At 39.3% G+C, this 23510-nt stretch overlaps 6 protein-coding genes across 8 annotated transcripts; 3 read left to right on the top strand and 3 right to left on the bottom strand.

The window, feature by feature from the left end:
- The first annotated feature begins 363 nt into the window (after nt 1-363).
- Nucleotides 364-11755, top strand: LOC131674291 (protein cortex-like). The gene is made up of 9 exons (XM_058952883.1): nt 364-525; nt 5765-5842; nt 8582-8830; nt 9433-9673; nt 9787-9969; nt 10030-10189; nt 10277-10484; nt 10558-10876; nt 10957-11755. The coding sequence occupies exons 1-9, from the start codon at nt 364-366 to the stop codon at nt 11166-11168; spliced, it is 1812 nt and encodes a 603-aa protein (XP_058808866.1). The 3' UTR covers nt 11169-11755.
- Nucleotides 11756-12799: 1044 nt separating this feature from the next.
- Nucleotides 12800-15506, bottom strand: LOC131674274 (ADP-ribosylation factor-like protein 13B). Of its 2 annotated transcripts, none has more exons than XM_058952860.1 (8): nt 15270-15506; nt 15081-15151; nt 14869-15014; nt 14593-14708; nt 14297-14473; nt 14063-14222; nt 13953-13998; nt 12800-13877 (listed from the first exon to the last, which is right to left on the bottom strand). In XM_058952860.1, exons 1-8 carry the CDS (start codon nt 15383-15385, stop codon nt 13432-13434), a joined length of 1278 nt encoding a protein of 425 aa, XP_058808843.1. In that variant the 5' UTR covers nt 15386-15506; the 3' UTR covers nt 12800-13431. The 2 variants fall into 2 exon arrangements, with proteins under 2 accessions (XP_058808843.1, XP_058808844.1); XM_058952861.1 differs by having other exon boundaries at nt 12800-13871.
- Nucleotides 15507-15668: 162 nt separating this feature from the next.
- LOC131674276 (sorting nexin-12) lies at nt 15669-18031 on the bottom strand. The gene is made up of 4 exons (XM_058952864.1): nt 17597-18031; nt 16901-16996; nt 16687-16811; nt 15669-16395 (listed from the first exon to the last, which is right to left on the bottom strand). The coding sequence occupies exons 1-4, from the start codon at nt 17759-17761 to the stop codon at nt 16290-16292; spliced, it is 492 nt and encodes a 163-aa protein (XP_058808847.1). The 5' UTR covers nt 17762-18031; the 3' UTR covers nt 15669-16289.
- Nucleotides 18032-18791: 760 nt separating this feature from the next.
- Nucleotides 18792-20497, top strand: LOC131674275 (zinc finger C4H2 domain-containing protein). The gene is made up of 5 exons (XM_058952863.1): nt 18792-19283; nt 19348-19519; nt 19595-19773; nt 19853-20053; nt 20127-20497. The coding sequence occupies exons 1-5, from the start codon at nt 19219-19221 to the stop codon at nt 20254-20256; spliced, it is 747 nt and encodes a 248-aa protein (XP_058808846.1). The 5' UTR covers nt 18792-19218; the 3' UTR covers nt 20257-20497.
- Nucleotides 20498-20783: 286 nt separating this feature from the next.
- On the top strand, nt 20784-21722 carry LOC131674280 (LYR motif-containing protein 2). The gene is made up of 4 exons (XM_058952870.1): nt 20784-20945; nt 21004-21144; nt 21211-21502; nt 21594-21722. The coding sequence occupies exons 1-3, from the start codon at nt 20916-20918 to the stop codon at nt 21286-21288; spliced, it is 249 nt and encodes an 82-aa protein (XP_058808853.1). The 5' UTR covers nt 20784-20915; the 3' UTR covers nt 21289-21502; nt 21594-21722.
- On the bottom strand, nt 21311-23507 carry LOC131674278 (membrane-bound transcription factor site-2 protease). 2 transcript variants are annotated; one of them, XM_058952867.1, is made up of 6 exons: nt 23227-23507; nt 22867-23145; nt 22443-22793; nt 22212-22370; nt 21883-22137; nt 21311-21819 (listed from the first exon to the last, which is right to left on the bottom strand). In XM_058952867.1, exons 1-6 carry the CDS (start codon nt 23299-23301, stop codon nt 21454-21456), a joined length of 1485 nt encoding a protein of 494 aa, XP_058808850.1. In that variant the 5' UTR covers nt 23302-23507; the 3' UTR covers nt 21311-21453. The 2 variants fall into 2 exon arrangements, with proteins under 2 accessions (XP_058808850.1, XP_058808851.1); XM_058952868.1 differs by lacking the exon at nt 21883-22137.
- Nucleotides 23508-23510: the final 3 nt, after the last annotated feature.

Raw genomic sequence — 23510 nt, 5'->3', positions numbered from 1 at the left:
ACCAGCAATAAAAAAAAAACAAAACAACGCTTTCTCAACATCGTAAACACTCGACGTACCGTGAATGTTTGAACAATGAAGAAGCCTTGAAGCGCTCAGCGCGTTTCTAATTGTCGACCGATCATGGTTTCTTTGAATACGACAAAAAAAAAACAACAACGAGCAATTTTTTATACAAGGACGCGAACCGATTTTATTGTCAGACAAATCCAGATTAATGTTCATCGCGGACAATCAGCTGCGAATTATTTATTAAATTTTCAATCCGTTATTTCACTATTCTCACGGGAAATCTTGTTACTACGTTGAACAATGTACTTGGTGAGATGACCATGAGAACAAATACACTTTTCTCTCAAGACAATGAAGAAACTATTAAAAGTTATGAAACAACACCGTTTGACGAATAAATTCTGTACCGCCGAAAATCCACGTGTCGAAAGTCTACAATCAGTCATCGAGAAAGGCTTCAATGAAGAAGCAAAAAATCAGCGTAGTATAGTATTTTCCCGTCTGACGACCCATGTGAGTGCTACGTCGCAATTTTGCTGTTCGCCAATTTTCAATTAAAATGAAATCAAGCACCGTTCTCTCTCTCTCTCTCTCTATCCTGAACACTTACATTTCTTTTTTCCCTCCCCCTCCGTTCTTGTTTTTTTTGAACTCATTTCTCGAGACCGGAAGAAATCGTGCCCTCGGGCGACGCATCCTCTACGATTACAGTGGCGAACGCAGCTATGATAACAAATCGGGACTTTTCTCTATTCGCCCGCTCGAGTGCATGTGGTAAACTCGTTTTTGACTCGGTAATTTTCGAGACGTTGTGGATTTTGTTGGTTTTTTTCAGGCCTCATTGCAAAGTCTGGCCATTTACGATTCGAGGAAAATATTTACTATGCGCAAGAAGTCTCGCGAGCAGCAACTTGAAAGTGTTTGAAATGATGTACTTTGCGAACGTTTGAAAGAATATTCGTAGTTCCCATTTCTTTTCTATCCTTGTTGCGGTATCTTGCAATTTCATAGAACTTGCCTTGAGAAAAACATCATTCCGAGCAGCTGTTCTAAATACCTTCGAATGTAATTTCGGTGAAACGATTTTTTTAACGGCATTCCGTCTGACAAGCTCTTCCACGCGTCTTAATTTATCGAAACAATACAAGGTAATATCGTCCAAAAGCAACAATCGTGAAAACCCGCTCTTATCAAAACGATCTTCGCCGAGGAGAAAAAACTTCAAGTCCATACACACATACATAAGAATCGGTCTATGGTTAAAGAAGCAGGCACACCAATGCATATGTACGTTCGTGTGTACAAGTGGGTTTGGTTGGCGCGTGTGCGTGGGTGTCGACTGGGGATCATACCATTCTTTGGAACGCCATCGGGGACTTTATCCCGAAACTTACCGCACTTGTGCTGCCATCGATGTCTCTCTACTCTCTCCCTCTCTCTCGTTCTGTCTGCAGCGAGCTTGCACTATACTTATATGTATATATATGTGTGTGTACATATATACGTATATACATATATATGTACGTCGCGGGCCACACGCGTTGCGCACTTTTTACTTGCGAGCATTGTCACCTTGCTTTTCGTCGTTACACTTTCTTTTTCAAAGATTTTGCTCTCGTCTCTTTTCGTCAAACAATCCATCATTGCCGATGCAGAAAAACTCGACTACATAGCGTTATCTTCACTATAGCTGAACGATTTTACACTGCATACGATATACATGTACGTAAGAGAAAGAGTCGGTCCGGAAGATGCATAAGAAATCGCGAAGCGACGGCGCAACAACCTTGCGCACAAGCTGAACGGCGGCGAGCGACTGAGGAGGCTTCGACTGGGTCCAGAGCAGGAGCCGCAGCAGCCAGCTCGCGGGGCCTTCTCTCTCTCTCTCTCTCTCTCTCTCTCTCTCTCTCTCTCTCTCTCCGTAAGCGCTGCCGGTTCGGGACTCGTTCGGCTGCTTCTCTCTTTCTCTCTCTTTTTATTCACTTCGCCCTTTTCTGACGCTTCGCTTCTTTCTCTCTCTCTCTTTCTCTCTCTTTCCTTGGAGGCTAATGCGATGATTGCAAAGTTAGAGTTTAATTAAAACAGCGACGAGCGGCAGCGCAACGATATTGGAACGTGAAATTGATGTATTTATCACTGCTAGAGAAAGATGCTTTGTTTATTTTATTTTCACGTAGGATGTTTGAGTCGCTGTTGCTTGATTGGACGATATCCCCAACTGTAAATACCGAGACATATTCGTCCTTTTTCGTCGCTGCTTGTAAGATTTAAATTGATTAGGATTATGCTGCGAAATATATATTGAAAATTCTGGAGAACGTTTGATACTCTGCATTTTCTGAATGGCGGGGGTTGGGGAGGGGGGGGGGGGTCTCGCGTCTTTTCTGTTTTCAATTAATTTTAGCAAATGAATTATTATTACTCAGAACAAATGGACGATGACATTTCATTTGAAGCAGTTTAATTGATGCAATTTAATCAGAAATATGATAATTTTCCATTAGCGTGCAAAGACTAGTGCATTGCGACTGGCTATTCTGAATGAAATGAAGGTATCGAGTAACGGATGCACGAATCTCAATACAAAATATATCCATCGCTGAAAGTAAAGCTAAAAAAACGGAGATCTTGAATTATACGATGCACCCTCGAGCACGCACGGCAATAAGTATCGTATTACAGTAAACAAGCGAACCAAGCTCAGCGAAATTTCAAGAGTGCAGCAGAGAAAATCGCAGTAGCCCTATAGGACATCGCACGCGGACCCCGGGATCGCCAATCGAGAGGGTGAAGCGCCAAAATAAGCAGCAGACAAACCCCGCAAGCATATCAACGCGTACGCAAGAGAGAAAGAGCGAAGGCAGCGACGGGAGCAGCAACCTTAAATCAATTCCTCCACCTCTGCTAGGCGCGCGCGCGCGTGTGTGTGTCTGCTGGCGGAGCGGAGTAGGCAGTGGCAGGGGATCCCCCGTGGCGGCGGTGACGGTGGCGGCGGCGGGGCGCCCCGCGGGTCTGCAACTTGGCATATAGGGGCCGGCCTCCGCCGTGAGCCAATGGCCTCGCTCTAACGCCCGTTCTAACGTCGCGCGAGCTGCGTGCATGCTCTTCCCCTTCCCGCCTTGCCAGCCACCTCTTCTGCTTCGCCGGGCGCAGGCCTTTGTTGCGCGGGTGGGGACAGTCGGCGAAATTGCTGGGCGCCGAAAGACTCGCACGAGAGACACAACATGCGTGCGCGTACGCACGCACGCACGCACGCACGCACTCGCGCACGCTCGACTGATGTCCCCAGGGAGAACGTGCAAGAGCTTCAAGCTGTGGCGATTGTCGATAAGGAGATGAGTGTGGCTGACTCGACGTGACATAGGACTACTGAAAAATGTAGATGTGGCATTAGAGACAACGGTCATCGCTGTTCAACGCGGGCATTCAGTGAACTTTCGAAGCGGTTTTTTGCCGCTTTTTTTCACTTTTTTTTTCTTTTTCTATTGTTCTAGCGACTTTTCATCCCCGCATATCTCGATTACAAATCGAGGTTTCGTATTATTTTATATAAGACTGGTCATTCCCTGATAATAAACAAATGAACGCGTTTACTTTGAAAGCAAGTGAAATTTATGCAGGGAATCGAACTGAGCAACTTGAAGCGAGTTATAAGTCATAATTATTTACTAGCAACTAAAGAAAAGCCAAGAAAAAAAATTGGTTCCGCGCATGACGTACACACTTTGGCATCTCCTTCAAAAATAGACGATCGCGAGCAACCGTGTGGTACTGTCGCGGGGCTCCGTATGAGCATGCAACTATGCATGTAAAGGTCGAGTAAAAAAGCCGAATCGCAGAAAGCGCAGTGCCGCTATGGTCGAGAGCGAATAAAAAGGGGGGAAAAAGAGCGTGTCGTGCACGCTCGCGCCACGAGGGCCGCTAGTTAAACAAACATTATGGAATTTTTTCTAATCGCGGATCGCGGTAAAAGCCTTTCCTGGTTCGACACACGACGCGCGCGCGCGCGCTCGAAGGCCGGAACTCGCGCGAGATAGCTAAAGCGCTCGCGTGCCCCGCAATAGAAAAAGCGAGAGAGAGAGAGAGAGAGAGAGAGAGAGAGAGAGAGAGAGAGAAAGACAGACTCTGGAGGTTCGCTTGAAGGTGTACGGTATGAGAGATATGAGCGAGGGAGGCAAAGGCTTTCGATTGATTGAAAAACTGCAGCTGTGAGCGTTGTCATGACTCTTGTATATTCGTCGACGGGAAATTGGTATATTGCTGTTATTGTTATTATTGTCAGCAGTGAAGCATTGATCTAGATCTTTATTGGCAAACCTTTTAATTATACCTACATGCGCAAATTGTTATAGTTAGTTATAATGGATGGATTAGCTTCAAGATCATTTGCCGTTTGACGACAATCAACAGGGAAAGAATATTTATCAAAATTTCTTTCTTTCATTTGTCTTTAATCACTGATTCATTTTATATAAGTTATTTGAAAGATTCTACGGCAAATAATATTCGTAATTGCACAGAAATATAATACCTTCAGTAAATACTTTTTTATAGATACAAGCGTTTAAATTGTCGTCGTACCTGCTAACATAAAATCCATAGAAATACATATATCTATCACACTGAGAATAACAGTTGTGGTTTCAATACACAAATTGTGTGGCGATTTGACGGGCACATACCGTTGTCAATTCCAAACTTCCAACTTGCGGGGTGCTAGCTATAAAATTGCATCTTTCGTCGTCGTCGTCACAGGTGCATCAGAGGTCGATTCTTCGGTTTAACGTCGATGATCCTTTGAGTAAATGAAGGATAGGAGGGGAGAAAACACGAAGACACGCATATAACCCGGATCGCCCACGGAAACGTGTATCTCTCTCTCTCTCTCTCGGCCACAGTTGATTTTTCTCCTTCGGGGCGTCCTCTCACTACTCGCTAGTATGCTAATTTCGCGTGTTCGCGCCGCCACGTCGTGGGATACCTTGCACGCTATCCCCGAGACTGTTTTCCTCCCTTTTTCTTTTCTCTCGCGACTATAACGCACGTTACGTAATTTTTTTCCCCCCGAGATCGATATATAGAATGCGCGCGTACCGAGGCGTAGAAAAAAAAATGGCGTGTATTTATAATCCGGCGTGCCCACTCTAAATGCTCGGCGCAGCGGTAAATCACTTTTACACTTGGACTTTTCCGCCGTTGTCGTTGCTGCTGTTCGCCGATTCCCGTACTTGACGTTCATTTGAATTGTCGCGCCCTAGTGAGTGCACCTCGGAGACCCATTATCGCCGCACGGCTGCTTTATTATAATTTATTCCTCTAGCGGGCGAGAGACTTCGATGTATATACCTTTGCCTATACACGAGTTAACTTTTCAAATCTCTAATGCACGCGCACGACATGGAATTGTATGTTTCAAACATTTCGAGAAAAGAAAGCAATGTAGACTTTTGTCCTTTGGTTTCAAACAACATTCATATTTCGCAATACGACGATTGCATTGGATTTGAAGAAGGAACAGAATTACCTTTATGAATCATTTAAGTATATAAATATATATTGTTATTGTTATTGTGATTTCAAAAACTACGTCCACGTAGAACGCTGCAGAGGTACACTAGGTACCTGTACGCATTAGCTTGGTTCCCTATAATCATGAGTGTGTATTCCTCCTCCTCCACTATATTATATATACATACATAAGTACGAGAGAGAGAGTTATAAACTATATCTAATGTTTGATGCTCATTTGCAGGTAAGCCACTTAGTCGGAGACAACTCATCGCTGAGCATCACAAGTAGCATATTCGGCAAAACAACCGGCCTGTCCACGGTGAGTCGCTATACAACACATGCATAATAACGTCTATCGAGCCATTAGCGTTGTTCGAGTCTGTTTGTTTTTTGCTTGGGTTACTGCGTTCGTTCGACCGGCCCTCATTAATATTCACACCTCTAAACGAGCTATCACTCAAGAACGAGCGCAACATGTATTACATATATATATATATATATATATATATATACAGAACGATCAATCTGAGAGAGAGAGAGAGAGAGAATATGTCGTTGGGCTAAAACGTTAAAGTGACCAATCCTCTCGCGGTGTGGTTTTAACCTCGAGCAAAGGAGACCCCCTGCGAACTTTTCGACCGACCCCGTCCTTTTTTGGTTTTTTTTCGTAGCGAGCGCTGCGCAGGTGATGCGCGACACGTGTGATGTCATCTTGTCTACCGGTTCGGCTCTTTTTCCAAAGGCGGCGCGACGCGCGTCGTTGCGGCCATCCACCACACCGTGGGAAGAGTAGCCTCGACTTGTCTGCTGCTGCTGCTACTGCTGAACCTACGTATATATCTTTAACGCTTTTGTCTTATATTCTTTTGCACGTGAGCTATATAGATGACACAACGTGCTCCACCTTTTTTTCGTCAACTGTACTTGCCTCCTTCTTCTTCACTTTCTTCGTCTTCGGTTTGATAAGTTGATTATTCTCTCTCTTTCGTCCTGTATCTTCCGAACAGTTCAACTCATTCATTCCAGTAAAGGATTAACAAATCCTTTAAAGAATTTGAGACCAATGAAGGGTTATTAAATCCTTTAAAGGATCCAGTAAAGAACTTGTTAATCCTTTACTTGAATTATCTTGACATAAGTTGCCAATTTTCTGTACGTTTTGTAGTGTCCAAATATACAAGTAAGACAAGTTTTTAACTGTTGTTGAATTATAATTACGCGTATCATAGTAAACTATTTCTTAGGTTCGCAAATAAGAAGATAATTAATTTATTCAAGATATATAATTAATTTTTATATTACGTTCCAACTGATTTAGAATTAATCTGTGGTTTCAACATAAGCACAAAACGGATTAATCGCGTGAAAAATACACTACTTATATTAAGGGCAAAAATCTTAGGATCGTCACAAGTGATGACGTCTAGATTGATGAAAGATTCGAAAAGTCTGTGCACATAACAAAGAAAACCACGTTATTAGAATGTGACGTCAAGGGATATATGTAATGAGCGACATGTAGATAATAATCACGAAGACGTGAGCGACGAGAAATACATAAAAGAGGAGGGGGGAGTCAAAGATCGAGCATAGCTCTCTCATACGTCCCCCCCCCCTCAAGCAACAGCAGCAACCGCTCACAATTCAGATGCAAGACGCAGGTTAATTTGCGCGCCGATTACTGGCTTTAGACTCGCTAGCTGATAGCCGTTTCATACATTTAAATAATATTGGGTGCGAGTGATCATTAATGCCGTCGTGAGTGAAAAATTTAAAGACCTAGGCGAGAAGGATGTCCCGATAAGAATCTAAAAACACCCGAAAGTGAGTGAGCGAGAGAGAGAGAGAGAGAGAGAGAGAGAGAGAGAGAGAGAGAGAGAGAGAGAGAGAGAGAGAGAGAGAGAGAGAGAGAGAGAGAGAGAGAGAGAGAGAGAGAGAAAATTATGATAGCCAAGCGTCCATTAATAGCTAAAGCGGGAGAGAGAGAGAGGAGGAACTTAATCTCGAAAATCCCCATTGTGGCAGTTCCCCTGTCGCGCGCGGCACACCGCGTGACTGTACGCATCTTGCGTGTATATAACTAGGGGCTGAGAAAAGCGAATTTTTCGGGCGCTCTCTGTGCAAGACCCGAGCTTCATGCAAATCAGCTGTGTGTGCAAAAGTTGCTCCGGAAGAAGAGAGAAAAATCATGGGACGCCGGTTTGCCACGACGACGACGACGACGACGACGATGAGATTGATGTATTTAATGGATCTCTTTCTTTCTCTCTCCCTCTCTTAGAGCGGCCGCGTGAATGATTGAATTTTTATGCAAGCGTGTAAACCTCGATTCTCGCTCCGATGAATGTCACTGCTTATGAAATTTAATCGTTCAACTTCCGAAAAATAACTCGCGAGAGTTATAAGATTAAAAAAAAAAGAGATCAATGGGTACAGGGTGCATAAGGCAAAGATGTTTCCTTGTTTTTTTTTTGTTTTTCGTTATCAAGCTACAGCAGCAGTGAACGGCCTTTCGCCAATATGTTAATGCATTTTAATACGGCATGTAAGTATTTTAATGGGCATGCAAATCGATCCTTGTAAATTACCCGAGCAAGCCGTTTAATATACCTTCCGTATAACATCGTTTATAGGCACACCGACAACGACGACGGTAAAGCTTGGAAAAATCGGTAGTGTCGTGTCGCGAAAATGAGCTTTGAATGAAAAGGGGTATTCATTTCTTGGTCATTTTCATTTTCGTGCTCATTTAGATTTTTCGTATCTCGAAATAGCACGTCTTATAAGCACTAATTTCGCGAATGTGAAAAGTTGTAGCTCTGTTCCAGGTGTACGCGAGCATGCGTAGTATGCGTTTGCATAGTTTGCGCGAGCGTAATTTGTATAATTATAAATGTGCGAATACTTAGTTTTCTTATGAAAATTGATATGCGCGAAAACAAGTTTCTGGAATTTCCGTATTGATTTAACAATTTCTATAATTGAAGTAATCTAAAATGGAAACATCTATCTATCATATATACGTGATGAATGCGATATTAAATCGATGAAATTCCAGGGTCTAACATCGTCGGAATACGCAGGTAAAACGTCGATCACCGCAGGCGGAGATAAGCAGCAAATTGGATCGGAGCATCAACGCGGACTGAGTGTTGGTGGACTAGTGTGGTGGCAAAACATCCACGGCGATGCAGCCGACAGATTCATACCGAAGCGACGCGGTGTCAATCTTGACCTGTCGCGCTACCTTCATGTGAATGATGAGGATGACGAGAAGGATGGTGTACATCTCAACGTACTCAAAGACGTATGTTTGTTTCCTTCTTTTCCTTGCCTACGTCGTTAAATGACGGATAAGTTAATCGATGAAATTTGAATACGATAAATTTACACTTCAAGTACTTTCCCGTCGATAAATCAGCGCTACAAAGCTGATTATGGGAAAAAAGAAGAGGCGCATTTACGAGTTACAGCTACCGTTTGCCCGCAACTTCCGTTCATAAATATAAAGTCACTGATGTACCGATGTCGCTCGGCCTCGCAATTCATGGCCGTTAATCGTTTGGAGCATTAAAAACAGAATAAACGGGGGTAAGAGGGCTGATCGTTAAGGCGACAGGTGCCTACGACGTTCAATTTAGTCAATTACTCGCGAGCTCACCTATACGCTTACATCGCGTCCGACTTGCCGCTTGCGACGCTTTACGAGCTGCTTCTGCAAGTGTGGCATAGGAAGAACATTGACTTTTTTATCATAATCATATTTCGATAATTTCATCGGGTATCGTCGGTGCTTTTAGTTGAACAAGTAAGGACATTGACATTTTCGCAAATTGCGCAAGCGAAGTAAAATATTGACATTGCGCGTACGACAAATTATTCGCCGACACGTGTACGAAATGTTGGCAGGCAAAGAGTGCAGTGAATCGCTGGCGCAAAAAGTACATGAGCAATACGTTCCGCGCGCTCAACGTGTTCGGCGGACTGCTAAACAAACGCGTTCTCAATATCAGCGAGTCCAGCTCGTCGTCATCGATGAATCCGAAGCTGCAGGAATTCGGCGAGTCTCAATGGGAGTGCCATCCGCGACAGCAACCACTCATGAACCTGAAAAACGAAAAGTCCAAGCGTTATCGTGATCATGGTGCTCGTAAGTCCGACGTCTATATATAATTTTATCGATGCGACATTTGTATCGGACACGCGCGCGCGCACGTACAAATATTCCGGAACGTCAAATCCCCTTTTCAATCTGCCACGCAGAGATCTTCCGCTTCGTCTCGCCGATAAGACTGAAGAATCTCATTGACTGGAACTCGAAGGGCGAGCTGGCGGCAGGTCTGGAGAAGACGCTGTGCATCTGCGAGGTGGACTTCAAGACCGAGTACCAGATCAACAAGATCGACCACGACCACTATCTTTGCTGTGTCAAGTGGAGCGACAACGGTGCGAATGCACGTGGCACAACAAAAAAGCCTCGACTTGATGTTGCTCATTCATTCGTAGGAAACTATGTCGCATCCTGCTGCTACGACGGCAGCGTACACTTGTACATGATACCCGAGAGGAAGAAGTACTGGCATCGCCATTGTGGCTGTCACACGCGTCAAATCGATTGCGATGTCGATCACATCCTGTTCACCGACAAGGACACACGCATCGTCACGTAAGTTTCTTCTCGTGAAAGACTGTTGCGAGAATAATTATTCAATTATAATCGCTGCTGATCCCGTCGTTGGTTCTGCAATGTCAGTTCGTGCACGCGCGGTCGCATCAACATCATCAGCACCATCACCGGTTTCGTGCGTGTCACGCGAGACTTCGCCACGACCATACTGAAGATCGACGTGTCACCGAAAGAGCAATACCTCGCTATGAGTACCGCCGATCGACTTGTCAAGTTGTTTCGTTTTCCATCTCTGGCTGTGATGTTTGAGATTCAGTTCTTCGCCAATGTCGAGGTAAATGGCGAGCTGCTCGTACGACCATAGTCGCAGATCTTGATGAACGACCGATTACTGCTTTTGTTCGCAGGCGTTTGCTTGGCATCCGTGGTCATCGGGTATCCTCTGCATCGGCGGAGGTCCAGGCGACGCTTCGCTCTCGCTGTGGAACGTCAACAGTCAGCGTCAGTTGGGTTATCGAATGGTCGAGCTTTGCGGTTCCATTGACCACATGATGTTCAACAAACTGAGTGGCGAATTGCTCGTTCACTGGTATTACCTCGAGAACAACAAACTGAGATCGTTGATCGCCGTTCTAGCTAGTCTCGATCATATCGTTGACGTGGTACCCGTGCAACCGGAACATCGCATGAGAAACATCGTATGGAGTCACGATCACATGAGATTGGGTTGGTGTCCACGCGATACAAGTTCGATTCATCGTACAAAATTTGTGAATGATCCGATGCTCGTCGTTGATTACTTACAGCGATGCAGCATCGTGACACGCTGGTCATCTGGAACTTCTTCGGTGCGGATTTCAAAAAATGGACTGAGACAAAAAAAAAAAAGTACGCTGAGCAAGACTCGGCGAACAAGTTGAGAAACTATAGCTTAGACTGCGTCTCCACTACTGGGCCTTACACGTCCGCTGAGAGTGCAAGACTCTCCAAAAGCTTTCAGTACTACACTATACGTTAATAGTTTTGTATATTTCACTTCACCCTTTAATCGTTCTCGTTGAAAGATCCACAACGTTTTATCGTGACTTTTAAACCAAAGCTATTCTTAATTATTACTGATTGGGTAATCTCGCAACCTCGAATACCGAATGACTAAGACTGCAGAAGAGCACTTGATACAGGTTGATAAGACAGTCGTGGTTTTAATTAATAGACGTTGAAAGCCACGATCTGGGGAAACGTCATGCTCTCTCACTCGAGTGAGACGCCACAGCGCGCGGGCGTGCAGAAAGGCGAAATGAGCGAATAACAAGGAGACGCATGGTCGTCGGTCGTCGCGTCCGGCGAGGCAGTCGCATATATGCTATCTCCGGGCATTTATCATCGACGGCGACTAAGCGAGCGCGCGTATGCAAAACACGTGTGCCGCCGACGAGCAATCGCCTACGAATCGTGGTCAATTGTTTCTTTAGCCTGATTTTTACGTACCTGCTGCATTTATGTTCTTTTAGATGCTTTTAACGGAACGGTGATGGTCATAATGGTCGCGCGCGACCCACCGCATCCGATTACTTTTTATACAATAAAGGAGTCTTTTTCTTTTAACATCATGACATTTATTGCACGTCGTACCTCTCCCCAACGAAACATGACGCCATTTCGCACCTACGAGAACACACTTTCAATTTGTTTCGAGGAACCATACCACAAAATATAGCCTGACAATTGTGTCGTCCTCGTGCATTGAAATTAAAACAGCGGACGGCAATAAAAAGCATGATAAGCTTCGGAAGCAATCGTGCATGCGTGTTCCGTAGACTTTTTTCTCGTGAAAACAAGTATACGAAAAGCTTATCTCTCTCTCTCTCTCTCTCTGGACGCGCAATAATTTAGACGTTTATTAGTCTTTCTCTCTTCCTCGCTGATTCTGCAAATTACACACACCGATGAGAGTGGCGCCGTTAATCAATGGCAGCGTGTCGATTTCTCGCGAATTATTATCATTGCGTGGGGAGGGTGACAAGCGATAATTAGATATATATACGCGCGACCTACCGCCGCGAAAATACGACGCGCGGAGATTGAAGAGTCTCTATGGGACGAGGGCTTTTCATCGGCGGTCAGGAGCGAACCTTAACGATTACGCGCATGCGGGTGCTTTTTCTTCTCACGTGTATGGGTTAATTGGCTACTCGCGCTTGCTGACAGCACAATGCGCGCCTCGTCGTTTCCGCGCAATGACCGTGTGCCTAAACCTTTTGATTTACACTAGACGCGCGTGACCCGCTCGTATTTTTCATTTGCGTTTTCGAAAACGCCCGTAAGATGCGGATAATGCACAGGCTATCGTTTCTATTAGCCGAGAACTTTGACTGACCAAACTGGGTTAGTTCTACTTGTTATTATTGTTTTGTGCGGATAAGACTTTTTTTGTCGACGAAAGCGGGCGGTATTGTGAGCCCTGACTCTGTTGAAATCCAGCATCTTCGTAGGAAGCACGGATTCATCGGCCGAAAAAAGGAAAGCATCCCATTCGCGCAGCCGAGAGAGCAAGCGTAAATGCCCCTTCATCGCGCACGAGAGAGAATCGCCGCGGCAATTATTTTGTGCATGGACGTCATATTTCAGGCGGAACGTCTTAATAACCCGCTCTCGAGCAGCAGATCCCCTAGGAGCCGCGCTCTTTCTCTCTCGCGAGGAGAAAGAACTTTGTATGAAATTGCCGGTTAATCGGCTGGTTGATTGCTTGATCGTGAATTTTTTTTTTTCGACCATCTCGTTGCCCCATGAGCAACCATTACCAACCATTCGAATCGAGCGCGCTCGCGCGAGAGCAGTAAACGCGCATCGATCGTGCGCGCCCTTACCGCGACCGATCTTTACGAGCTTCTCGCTTTAACGCTGCTATTGCCACGGTTCGACTACTTTTTCATCGATTATTTTTTTAACGTTTTTGCTTCTCTTCCGTCAGCTTTGCTACGTGATCGACGCCAGAGAATGTGCTCGATTATTTCTTTAAATATTGAAATAATATATAATATAACTTTCCAGTGTAAGCAGGTCGATAGAATCACGATGATTGCGTGATGTATAACAGCATGAACGCTTTCATATTTCTACTAAGATATAATGTTCGTGGGTTAATTAAAACAAAAAATTTACAGCTTGAAAAATCCTTTATTTGTAAAATGAAAAGACTGTAAGAAAATCTGTTTTTCTTCGATTAAAAAAAGATATAGAGCGTTATCAAAATATTTGAAATATTTTGTTTTGTTGCAAAACTACACAATCTCTTCGATAACTTCCACTCTCGCTTCAGATCCACTTGTTTCTACGTTAGCTTCAACTATTACCTCTTCTGCATCATTTCGATTGTTAATTTGTACTGTCGTTACGTCACTACTCTTGCCTTGTTGATTTAATTGTACTACTGTTTTCTCTATCTTTCCTTCTTGACTGGCGTGTACCTGAACTTCAGAGGGTAGCTCGATTTTTGACGGTGCAGTAGTTGGCCTTTTCTTTCGCCATCTTTTCGGTCTTCTGTACTGCACGATAGCATCTTCCTGGACCTGAGTGTTTCTGATCAGGTCTTCTATTGTTATGCTTCTAATTAATTCCTTCATTTCTTGTTTTGTCGGTACATTGTTTTCTTCCGGTAAAGGTGCAGTCTTGTTTCTCGATCTACAGAATAGATTCATCAAAGATTTTCTCTTCTTGCGCGCTTTTCCTAAAACAGAAAATTGATGATGCACGTTTTTTTTATCATAAAATTATTTACAGAATAATATCAAACAATACATACTCTGTTTATCTAGTAACTCGTCATTCGGGATAATCGGCTTTCCATACTGCAAATGAGTCAAGTGTAGATTAGAAATTAATTGTAAAAATTAATATTATCTTGAAGCTCACCGTATCGGAATCCGTGTCAGGATAATCGAACGGATTTGGTATTTTTTGAGCTGCCCAAGACCTTGCAGATCCTTGCCTAAGTGCTTTGCGTTTTTCTCTTCTTTGTTCCATCTCTCTTTCGTAATCTTCATAATTATAATCAATCATATTAATGAGCCACCTAACATATATATGCAATTGTTAAAGATTAATGTCATTATCGTGCGTAAAATAGCTTTGCAATATTCATCTTACTCGAATCCCTTATCAATAGACTTATTCAAATTGAAATTTTTATTTCTATCCCGAAAGCAGGTGCAAATTTCAACTCTTGTGAAACATCGTGAAAAATTGGCAACTCTGTAGAGATTCATGAAATCAATGAGATTCATTTCATTCAAAGTAATTCTCTGATCTTGCTTGTTAGCCAGACTGTACAATACGGACGTTCCATTGTAGCCAAATAACAAAAACAGTTCCAAAAAATTATTTCACTTTTATTAATGCATGAAACTAGAGAAAGAGAGAGAGAGAGAGAGAATTGTGCTTACATTAAAATTGGCTTCTGAGTAATAAAATCATGACATGCTAACTCTTGAAAGACTTGTGCTGTTTCGAAAAGCCGTTTATTATCACTAGAGTCCACTACGTATATGACGCCGTGCACCTAGAATATCGATTGAATGAACTGAACTGTATCCGTAATTTGTATACACAAGCTACTTGTCGGTTTACTATATTGACGTAGATTTAATTAAGGATAGTGAATTTAGGCGCAATTGTTAGATATTACATGACTATTACAAAATCTGAACTTTGTAACTCACTTCTTCGTAATATTTTTTCCAAAGTTCTCGAATCTGCGGACTTCCGCCGACGTCGTATAATCGTATTGTCAGGCGCCTTTTATACTTGAATGTTACCGTTCTAAACCCTATTGTTGGTACGACGGTCGATTTTGGAAGATAACTTTCTAAAAGGATAGTCGTTCAATTTATTTTTGATTCTAATAAAACCTGTTCGATTGTTGTTTACTTACTGTTGAATAGATAATTAACTACCGTGCTCTTTCCCGCTCCGTCAAGACCAGCTACTAATAATATTATGGTCCTAGTAATTTATATGTTAAGTTTTATTTAAACATTCAAATAACTACTTGTTGTCATATTTAATGAAATTGTATGATTATGATATTTAATTATAGCTTTAAGCTTATACAAACTTGTACCTTTTAGGCATTTTACTCAGCTCGTACTTGACGCACAAAGGCGTAAGACACTCCAAGCAAGCCACTTTTATCGAGTTCCATGTTTTCATAGCACGAAAACCACAGCACTCACACATTTTTCATTAAATTAATACAAAACTAGAAACAACGCGCTGCTCACACTGTTCGCTGCTAAGGCAAACAAACCGCTACGACATAAGCGCTTGTAGTGTTAACGAACTCAACTGTGGGTGCGGAGCTACTCAGTCAATAAAACAGAAACAATGCTATAAAAGCCACATTTTTGTATAATTGATTGTAGAGAGAAAAACAACGAATGACAGAATTTTTTAATTGGACGCGTCGGAAAGGATTTTAGAGAGGTGAATAAACAAGACGAGTTTCTTTTTTTACTCTGATATACTTAAACGAATTTTTGACTATAATCGAATGTTTAATACATTTAATGGTCCGAATCGTGAAATACGCAATATATTTAAAATAATTTGCTTACAACATATCTCACATCTCTCAATCAAAATGAAATGTGTAGAAAAAACATCTTATCATCTTTAATCGTATTTAACGTTCCCTACAATTTTTTCAATATATATATTCTTGCCGTGAGTAAAAATGCACGTGAAGTCAGATCAAAAACGTTTGACAAATCGTAACAACTGCTACATACAAATATGGTGACTTTCAAATTCGATGCAATATCTTGCTTGAAGTTCAAAATCACATTCAGATAATGTACAATTCATTGAGAGCTTAAGTGATATATAATTCTGTAAATATGAGTATGTGTGTACGTATTTTTCATGTATATGTGCTTAAAATTGAAATGTATAAAGAAATTGTATAAATTTAATTTTGTTCTGTTTAGTTAAAGGATATACATACTTTGGAAAACACTATATATCATATATAGAGAGATACTCCAGATCATATTTCGTGAAAATCAACTAAAAATGAATATCTGACATGTCCGAATGAGCTTTCACGTTCTTATTGCCTAAATTTAATATTTTATACATATATCTATGTGTTCCTTATCTTTCCAGGCACGTAATTTTTATCTATACAGACATCCTGCAAAAACATGTGTAGACATCGCTCATTCTGCGCCAAGGGATGACCGGCAATTCTGTAACAAAAGAAATATGTAAATTTTGAATACTTTTAATTCAATTTTCCGCCCATTCAAAGTTATGCGCGCAGTTTCGTCCGCGCACGCTTAACCTAAATAAAGTATTATAAGCAAAACTAAGTCAGAATGTGCGCATATGCGATAAAACCCGTGAAAGAGAAACCTATACAAATTTATCTTGTGATAAAACTATCTACTTTTAGTTGGTGACATTAATATTGCTTATCTCTTAGCACTGTTGAAAAAAGATATTGAAATTGAAAAAGTAATACTGGTTAGCAAGCTTACTTATTAACAAACACTTCTAGTCCTTTCCTTCGATCTTCGATGAAATCTTCTTCAAATATTCCATCGTCTCCTCTAAAAGGCATCTGTCTTTTCCATGCTTTACCAGGTAATGGAGGCACTACAATCTAAAATAAATTAAAAGTGATTATTATTTTCTTTTTGTTGACACTTCAAGGTGAATGTTACTGTATGAATATTTGAAATAAATACAAACCTTGCTGTCTCGCTCTAATTCATTCCTAAGCCATTCAAAATCGCTATATCGTCGTCGTACACTGGAATCTTTAACTTTGAAGACTGGCAAATTCGTCTGCAAACGAGAAAAAATAAGTAATACTATCACATTCTTTTTATGCCTTGACAAATATTCGTGGAGAATCAATCTACTTAAAACACACTTCAAGACAAATAATGGTAATTAACATTATTTCATTTAGAAAATCAAAATGTATTTCCACATTTTTCAGTTAATTATAAACACTTTTTTTTTACTATTCAGTTCCAAATTCGCCTTATCCATCAAGCGAGTTCTTTGTCCTTGTGATTTCCGATATTTTCACATAGTTCTATACGTGCAAATGAATCACAACACAAGTCACATAATGCTATAGCGATCAGAAAAACGCGAAAATGCATCGAACTTGAGCGTGTATACAATGGCCATCTTATAAATGTCCAAGTGACATTTGGCAGCGAGAGGTGTATGTACATGCGATGCTGCAGAAACAATTAGAAGACAACAGATCGCAGCGTCTGCAGTTCTCGCTCATTCCAAATAAACAAAATCAAATTATATGCACGGACCAAGCAAGAGAGGCTGAATTGACGCTTCATATTTGCACAAAAGAAATAGCCGCATAACGAAAGGATGGATAGTGGCGAGTGAAAGAAAAGGGGGGAGTATACTTACTCTCATCCGGACTTCGTAGTCGGTGTATCGTTTCTTGCCGAGGCCATGAGTGATAGGATTGATCACGTCGATCTCGAGGAAGTTGGCTGGAGCAGCATAGGCGTCGTCGAGGGTTTGCTTCTTAACGTTGAGCCGTCGCGTCGCATCAACAGTAGTGTCTGCCATAGCAGATCTCAATTCGAAGGTTTGTTTTCTTCACAAGTGTCACTGTCTCTCACTCTGCACCGGACGTCGTGATCCACCTACCTACTGCCGGAATCCCAGCGCGCGCAACGCTCTGCGCATACCACACCAAACTAATGCCACAGCAAGAGAAAAAGAGGAGGAATCCGGTTCTCCACGCTATATGCTTGCTTGCAGATTACTTGGCTTGCTTGCGTTCTCTGCATACGCGCGTTGTCTTTTCCTCCCCTCGATATGCCACTTAACTCATATTGACTATGTGTTTGTGCATACATGTATGTATGTATATACAATGGTCGCGAATGGTTGCGAGGTCGTTGGTTCTTGCCGTTGGAACTCAAAAACTCATTGGTTGCAAATGGCGATACCTAGTGCGAGCTAGGAATTTTTCTACTTTATCGACTTCTTACTTTCGCCAGAGACTACCGCATAGATATTAAAATAAGTATGCAAGCAGCTAATAGACGCTGTACAAATATATTTGTTGAGCGTCTACATTCGTTCGTTTCGAGAGAGAGAGAGAGAGAGAGAGAGAGAAAGAGAGAGAGAAAGAGAGAGTTGTTGTTTATTGCAATTGTTGACACTATACGAATACAGACTACCGAGAAAAAACTGTAACTAAATTGTAAAAATACGTACATGGCTGTTAGCATATAATTTATTATTATTCATCTTCTCGGTTGAAATTGCTTCATACCATAATGTAGATAAATGATAAGAATTAATATTAGTTGCGCTACATATAGGTACATAGGTATATATATATATATATATATATATATATATATATATATATATATATGTATGTATATATAAGAACTTTTTTTAAAACAAATATTGTGACTGAAATATAGGTACGGATGTACATACATGCATACTTACTACATACATATATATCCATATGTATATGTGTACATCAGAAGTCAGAAATAACACGATTGGTTAGTTCGATTGGAACCCGGTATTCGAGTTCTGATTGGATAAAATCACGATAGTTCACAGATATAGACTTCTTGTCTTCTTGATGATGCTGTAGGGATGCAGCCGCCAGCTGCATAATATAAAAGCACAGGATACCATAAAATTTTGGAACGCGCTCCCCTGGAAAGCTGAAATGTCGATTGGAGGGGGAGACAAATGTGCAGTGTTAAAATACTCTTCAATTTTGTCGATGACGCTTAAATAATTCTGCTTCGCTAGGAGTTTGTTAATACAAAGTTGAGTTGCGTTTTATGGCGAAAAAACGAATAAAAAACATCACCTTGTAACCTCGGTCAGGCACGAACAAAGAGATTGGAAATAATGCAACTGACGAGACGGACGCTGCATTTCAGATTTACTATATTCGAAAATAACGCATGCCGATTTTAATTTAAAGCATCCGGTTATAAGGATAAGTTAGTCAATTTATCGGAAAATAGTTATAATCTAAATAAACTATGACAATGGCCAATCCAGAAGGCACTATTCTCTTTGCAAAGCTTGAAGCTTTGAAGGATATTAGGTAAAACATATTCTACTTTGATACTATATTATTTCCTTATAAACCATTATATTTTTCTTTCCAGAACGAAAACTATTCAGTTAGATAAAATTAAGCAAAGAATTTTTCAAGAAGTAGAATTGACAGAGCAAGAAGAAAAATGTTTGATGGAGTACAAACAAGAAATGGATCTCTTAATGCAAGAAAAAATGGCTCATGTAGAAGAGCTTAGACAAATTCATGCTGATATCAATGCTGTAGGGGAAAAAGCACTCTATTTAATATTCACTGCAAATGTTATCTTGTAAATATAATGCTGTTTTTGTAATTAGATGGAGTCAGTAATAAAGCATGCAGAGGAAGCTAGGAATCGAGCTAGGGAATCAGCTAAAATCATTCACAGTAATGATTATCAGCCACTCAAACATGACATTGATAGAATGAGGAGAGACTATTTAGGACTTGAAAGATTACCAGAGCTCTATGAAATTGAATCGGACATAACTCCAGAGTAAGATATTTCTTTAAGTATTTATGCAAAGCTGCAACCTGTTTCAAGAAAAATAACCAATAAAATATATTTTTTTCAGTTACTTTGATCGTCCAATACAAAAAGCAGAGTGGCGTGTTGATGTTCGTGGGGAGGATTTACTTCCACCTATGAATATGCATTCGCATGGTGGACATCCAGGAACCAATGCTTTTTTAGCACCTCAACCATTGCAAGGATCAAGTAAAGCAGAACCAAGACCTTTACCTCCTGCTCCAGGACCACCTGCTCCTACATTTAGGTATGTTTTTGATGTCAATCCTTTCATACATGAGTGTTTTAATTACAAATTATCATATTTTCTATTTTTTTAGGCAACAACCTCCTCCAATGAAATCTTGTCTTTCATGTCATCAGCAGATTCATAGAAATGCTCCAATTTGTCCTTTGTGCAAAGCTAAATCCAGATCTCGCAATCCCAAAAAGCCAAAAAAAAAAGACTAAATTATATTAGCTAAATAATTCATTTAATCATTCATTTGAAAACATTCATGTTTATCATTTAAGTATGGTATAATCACAGATGTATTTGATTCAGTTGTTAGAATCATGCAATTCACATACAAAATCCATAGCTGTAAGATGGTACATTTTTACATTTTTTATTGTAACTTTCAAACAAAAAGACTATATTCAAAATGCCTGTATATTAATCTATATGAACTTTTTTATTAATGCAAATATATAAGAGACTTTGTTCAATTTCAATAACAGAACTTTTTTTATTTCTAGTTGTGTCTACAGTAATTCTTTTAATTATTATAAAAATAAATTTTATCACTAAATGTTTGTAATAACAATACATAATTTAGTGTAAAACATATCAACATATGAGTCAAGCTTTTTAATAAAAAAGTTGCAATTACTTTCAAACGGTAAGTTTTCATGAAAACGATTTCGCGTGAGTGGTCAGTGATTTAGTAAGGTGAGTTTTTACGACAAATGTTTACTAGTAGAATGTACAACACAAAATAATCGTCTGCTAGCCAACAAGACGTCGTGATATTTCATAAAGTAACAATAGTCGTCAATGTTTCAAGATTTCTTAATAAATTTGAATGAAATTTAAATAAAAACCATCATTAAATACTTTAATAGTAATTATGAAGACTCCACAAATGAATTTGAAGCAGGTAACCTTATTTATTTTATAAATGAAAATCTATTCTATATTATCAATTTTCAAATCAGTTCATGACAAGCAGACAAGTTTTGAAGTTATATAGAGATATTTTAAGAACTGTGAAATTAATTCCAAATGAAGCTGATAGAGAATATATGAAAAACTGGGCTCGATCTGATTTTAAAACTTATAAAAATATTAGAGATGACGTAAGTGTAATTTTGAATAAAAAAATGATATATAAAAAAATGTTATCGATAATCTTTATGTTACAGTTACATATAAAAGCATTAATTGCTCATGGAGAAAATTCGTTGCAAGAGCTTAGAAAGAACTTGGCTCGAGCACAATAAGACATTCATGGGTACTGTAAATAAAGGCAACATATTTATAATAAATAAAAAATTGTATATATTCACAAACAACACTGCATATACCTATAATACACAACTGTACATACTTAAATATTTATATAATCTTCTATCACAATAAGTGACAATTATTTTTATTTAGAAAACTTAAAACTTGATCAAGTACATAAGGATTAAATTATATCCAAGAAGAAAGGTAAAGATTGTAGTTATAATTAGAGCAACAATCTTACGTATACATTGTTGATGTATTTTGCTCCTCAACAATCTTTCTGTTAACAATATAGCAATGTGCTGTCCATCAAAATAAAAGCAAGGCACAACATTTATAATTGCTAAACCAGAGGAAAAAACTGCAATATATTTGCACAACAATATTAAGGCCTCTGGAAAATTGGGGCTCAAGAATGCAAATCTTGGTACCAAATCAGTTAAATCTGTAGTATAATATATTTCAGAAGGATGACCAAAAAATAGTACATCTTTATGACCATATCTTTGAATTTGAACCAGCTGTAAATAAATAAAATTAATAAGAAAATTGATTATTATAGTTTTTCTAGTTAAAAAACTGACTTTTGACATATTAGCTAAAGCAGGTCTAACACAAATATCATTCAACATTGAGCATTGATCATTGTTTTGACAATAATTATGTGAGCTTTCAACTATAGCTCTGGTAGGTAAACAAAAATGCCTGGCTGCTCGAGGTGTTTGAACATCCAAATCCTCAAAATGTTCAAAACATAAATAGCCATTATTTTTATTGTGCTGTTCACAACATTGATAAATGCTATTGTTATCATGACTGATAATTGATTTATCCAACTCCTAAAATACCATAATATTTTATTAATTTTGATTCTGAAAGTTTAGATGGAAATAAATTTAAGTTGATTTTGTACCTTAACTATTTTATCTGTTACACAATAGCCAGGAGTTGGAAGCTGAGCTGCTTGTAAAATACAAGTTTTCCAATTTGATGAATTTTTAACATAGCAATCGTTTATTTGGTGCACAACATCACCTCTTGTAAGACCAGATGCAGCCAATAAAGGAGAGTTCTACAAAATGATCATTGTAATATTAGGAATTTGATATTTAGAAAATTTTAGAACAATCATTCTCTAACTTACAGGTAAAATATCTTTTATAAAAACTCCAGTATTTAATATAAAGAATGGAGAAAAACAAAATTTGATGACTCCTATAAGTAATAATGCAAATGCTGAAAGGATTATATTATGCCAGATACCAGCACATAAAATTCTTAAGCGATTTTTGGTAGGTAAGAAATTAAGTTGTTCATCACTTATATGAACAAAAGCTACTGGTATAATAATACATATTATTACTCCTATTCCAAAAAATCTTACATCTTCTCTTACTGCTGCCATAGCATGGCCCAATTCATGGAAAAAACTACATAAAATCAATGAAATAATATAATATCCTATTTCATTGTATGGTATATTAATACCAGGAACCTATGTAAGAGTAGGTCATAGTTAATTTAAAATGCAAACTAATTTAATAATACAATGATTAACTTTTACTCACCATTACTTCCAGTACTTGTTCTTTCTTTACTGATTCAGAATCAAAAGTATAAAACCAATTATTAATTGTCATTTTTAGAATGACTATAGTTGATACCGGAAGAAGAATTATTGTTACAATGAGTCCTAAATTGTACCATAGTGACCAGAATCTTGAGCGATTTAAACCCCATCTCATCAAAGGCCTATTGAAGGCTGCAGTAAACCATTTTATACGGAAAAATTGTATTTCAATGCCAAACTTTTGCAATAGATTGATATAAGGTAAGTGCATACATGACTAAAATTGATATTAATAATTATATAATCACATTTTCATTCAAATATATGTATAAAACATATGAGATAAAAAAATACTCACCATAAAGATTGTATTGAAGAAAAAAAGAGAAAAATGTAAAAAACCAATAAACATCAAAACATGTAATGCTTCCATTATAATACTAATATTTTAGTATTATATTTTGTTGTCAAAAACAATAAATAACTCATATTTCTTACTCCCGTCTTTCATATTTGTAAGTTATTAAAATTATATTGAACCATAAATTTACCAATTAACTATTTCATTTTTGAAATTCAATGTTCAGCGTTTTTAAAATTAACAACTACTAACTTGATAATACCGGTTTTAGGTTATATATA

This window comes from Phymastichus coffea, unplaced genomic scaffold (assembly GCF_024137745.1).
Source record: "Phymastichus coffea isolate CEN01 unplaced genomic scaffold, Cenicafe_Pcof_1.1 PCOF00225, whole genome shotgun sequence".
NCBI lineage: Eukaryota > Metazoa > Arthropoda > Insecta > Hymenoptera > Eulophidae > Phymastichus > Phymastichus coffea.
Note: the sequence above shows the minus strand (reverse complement) of the source record. Positions and strands in the feature narration are given on the sequence as shown.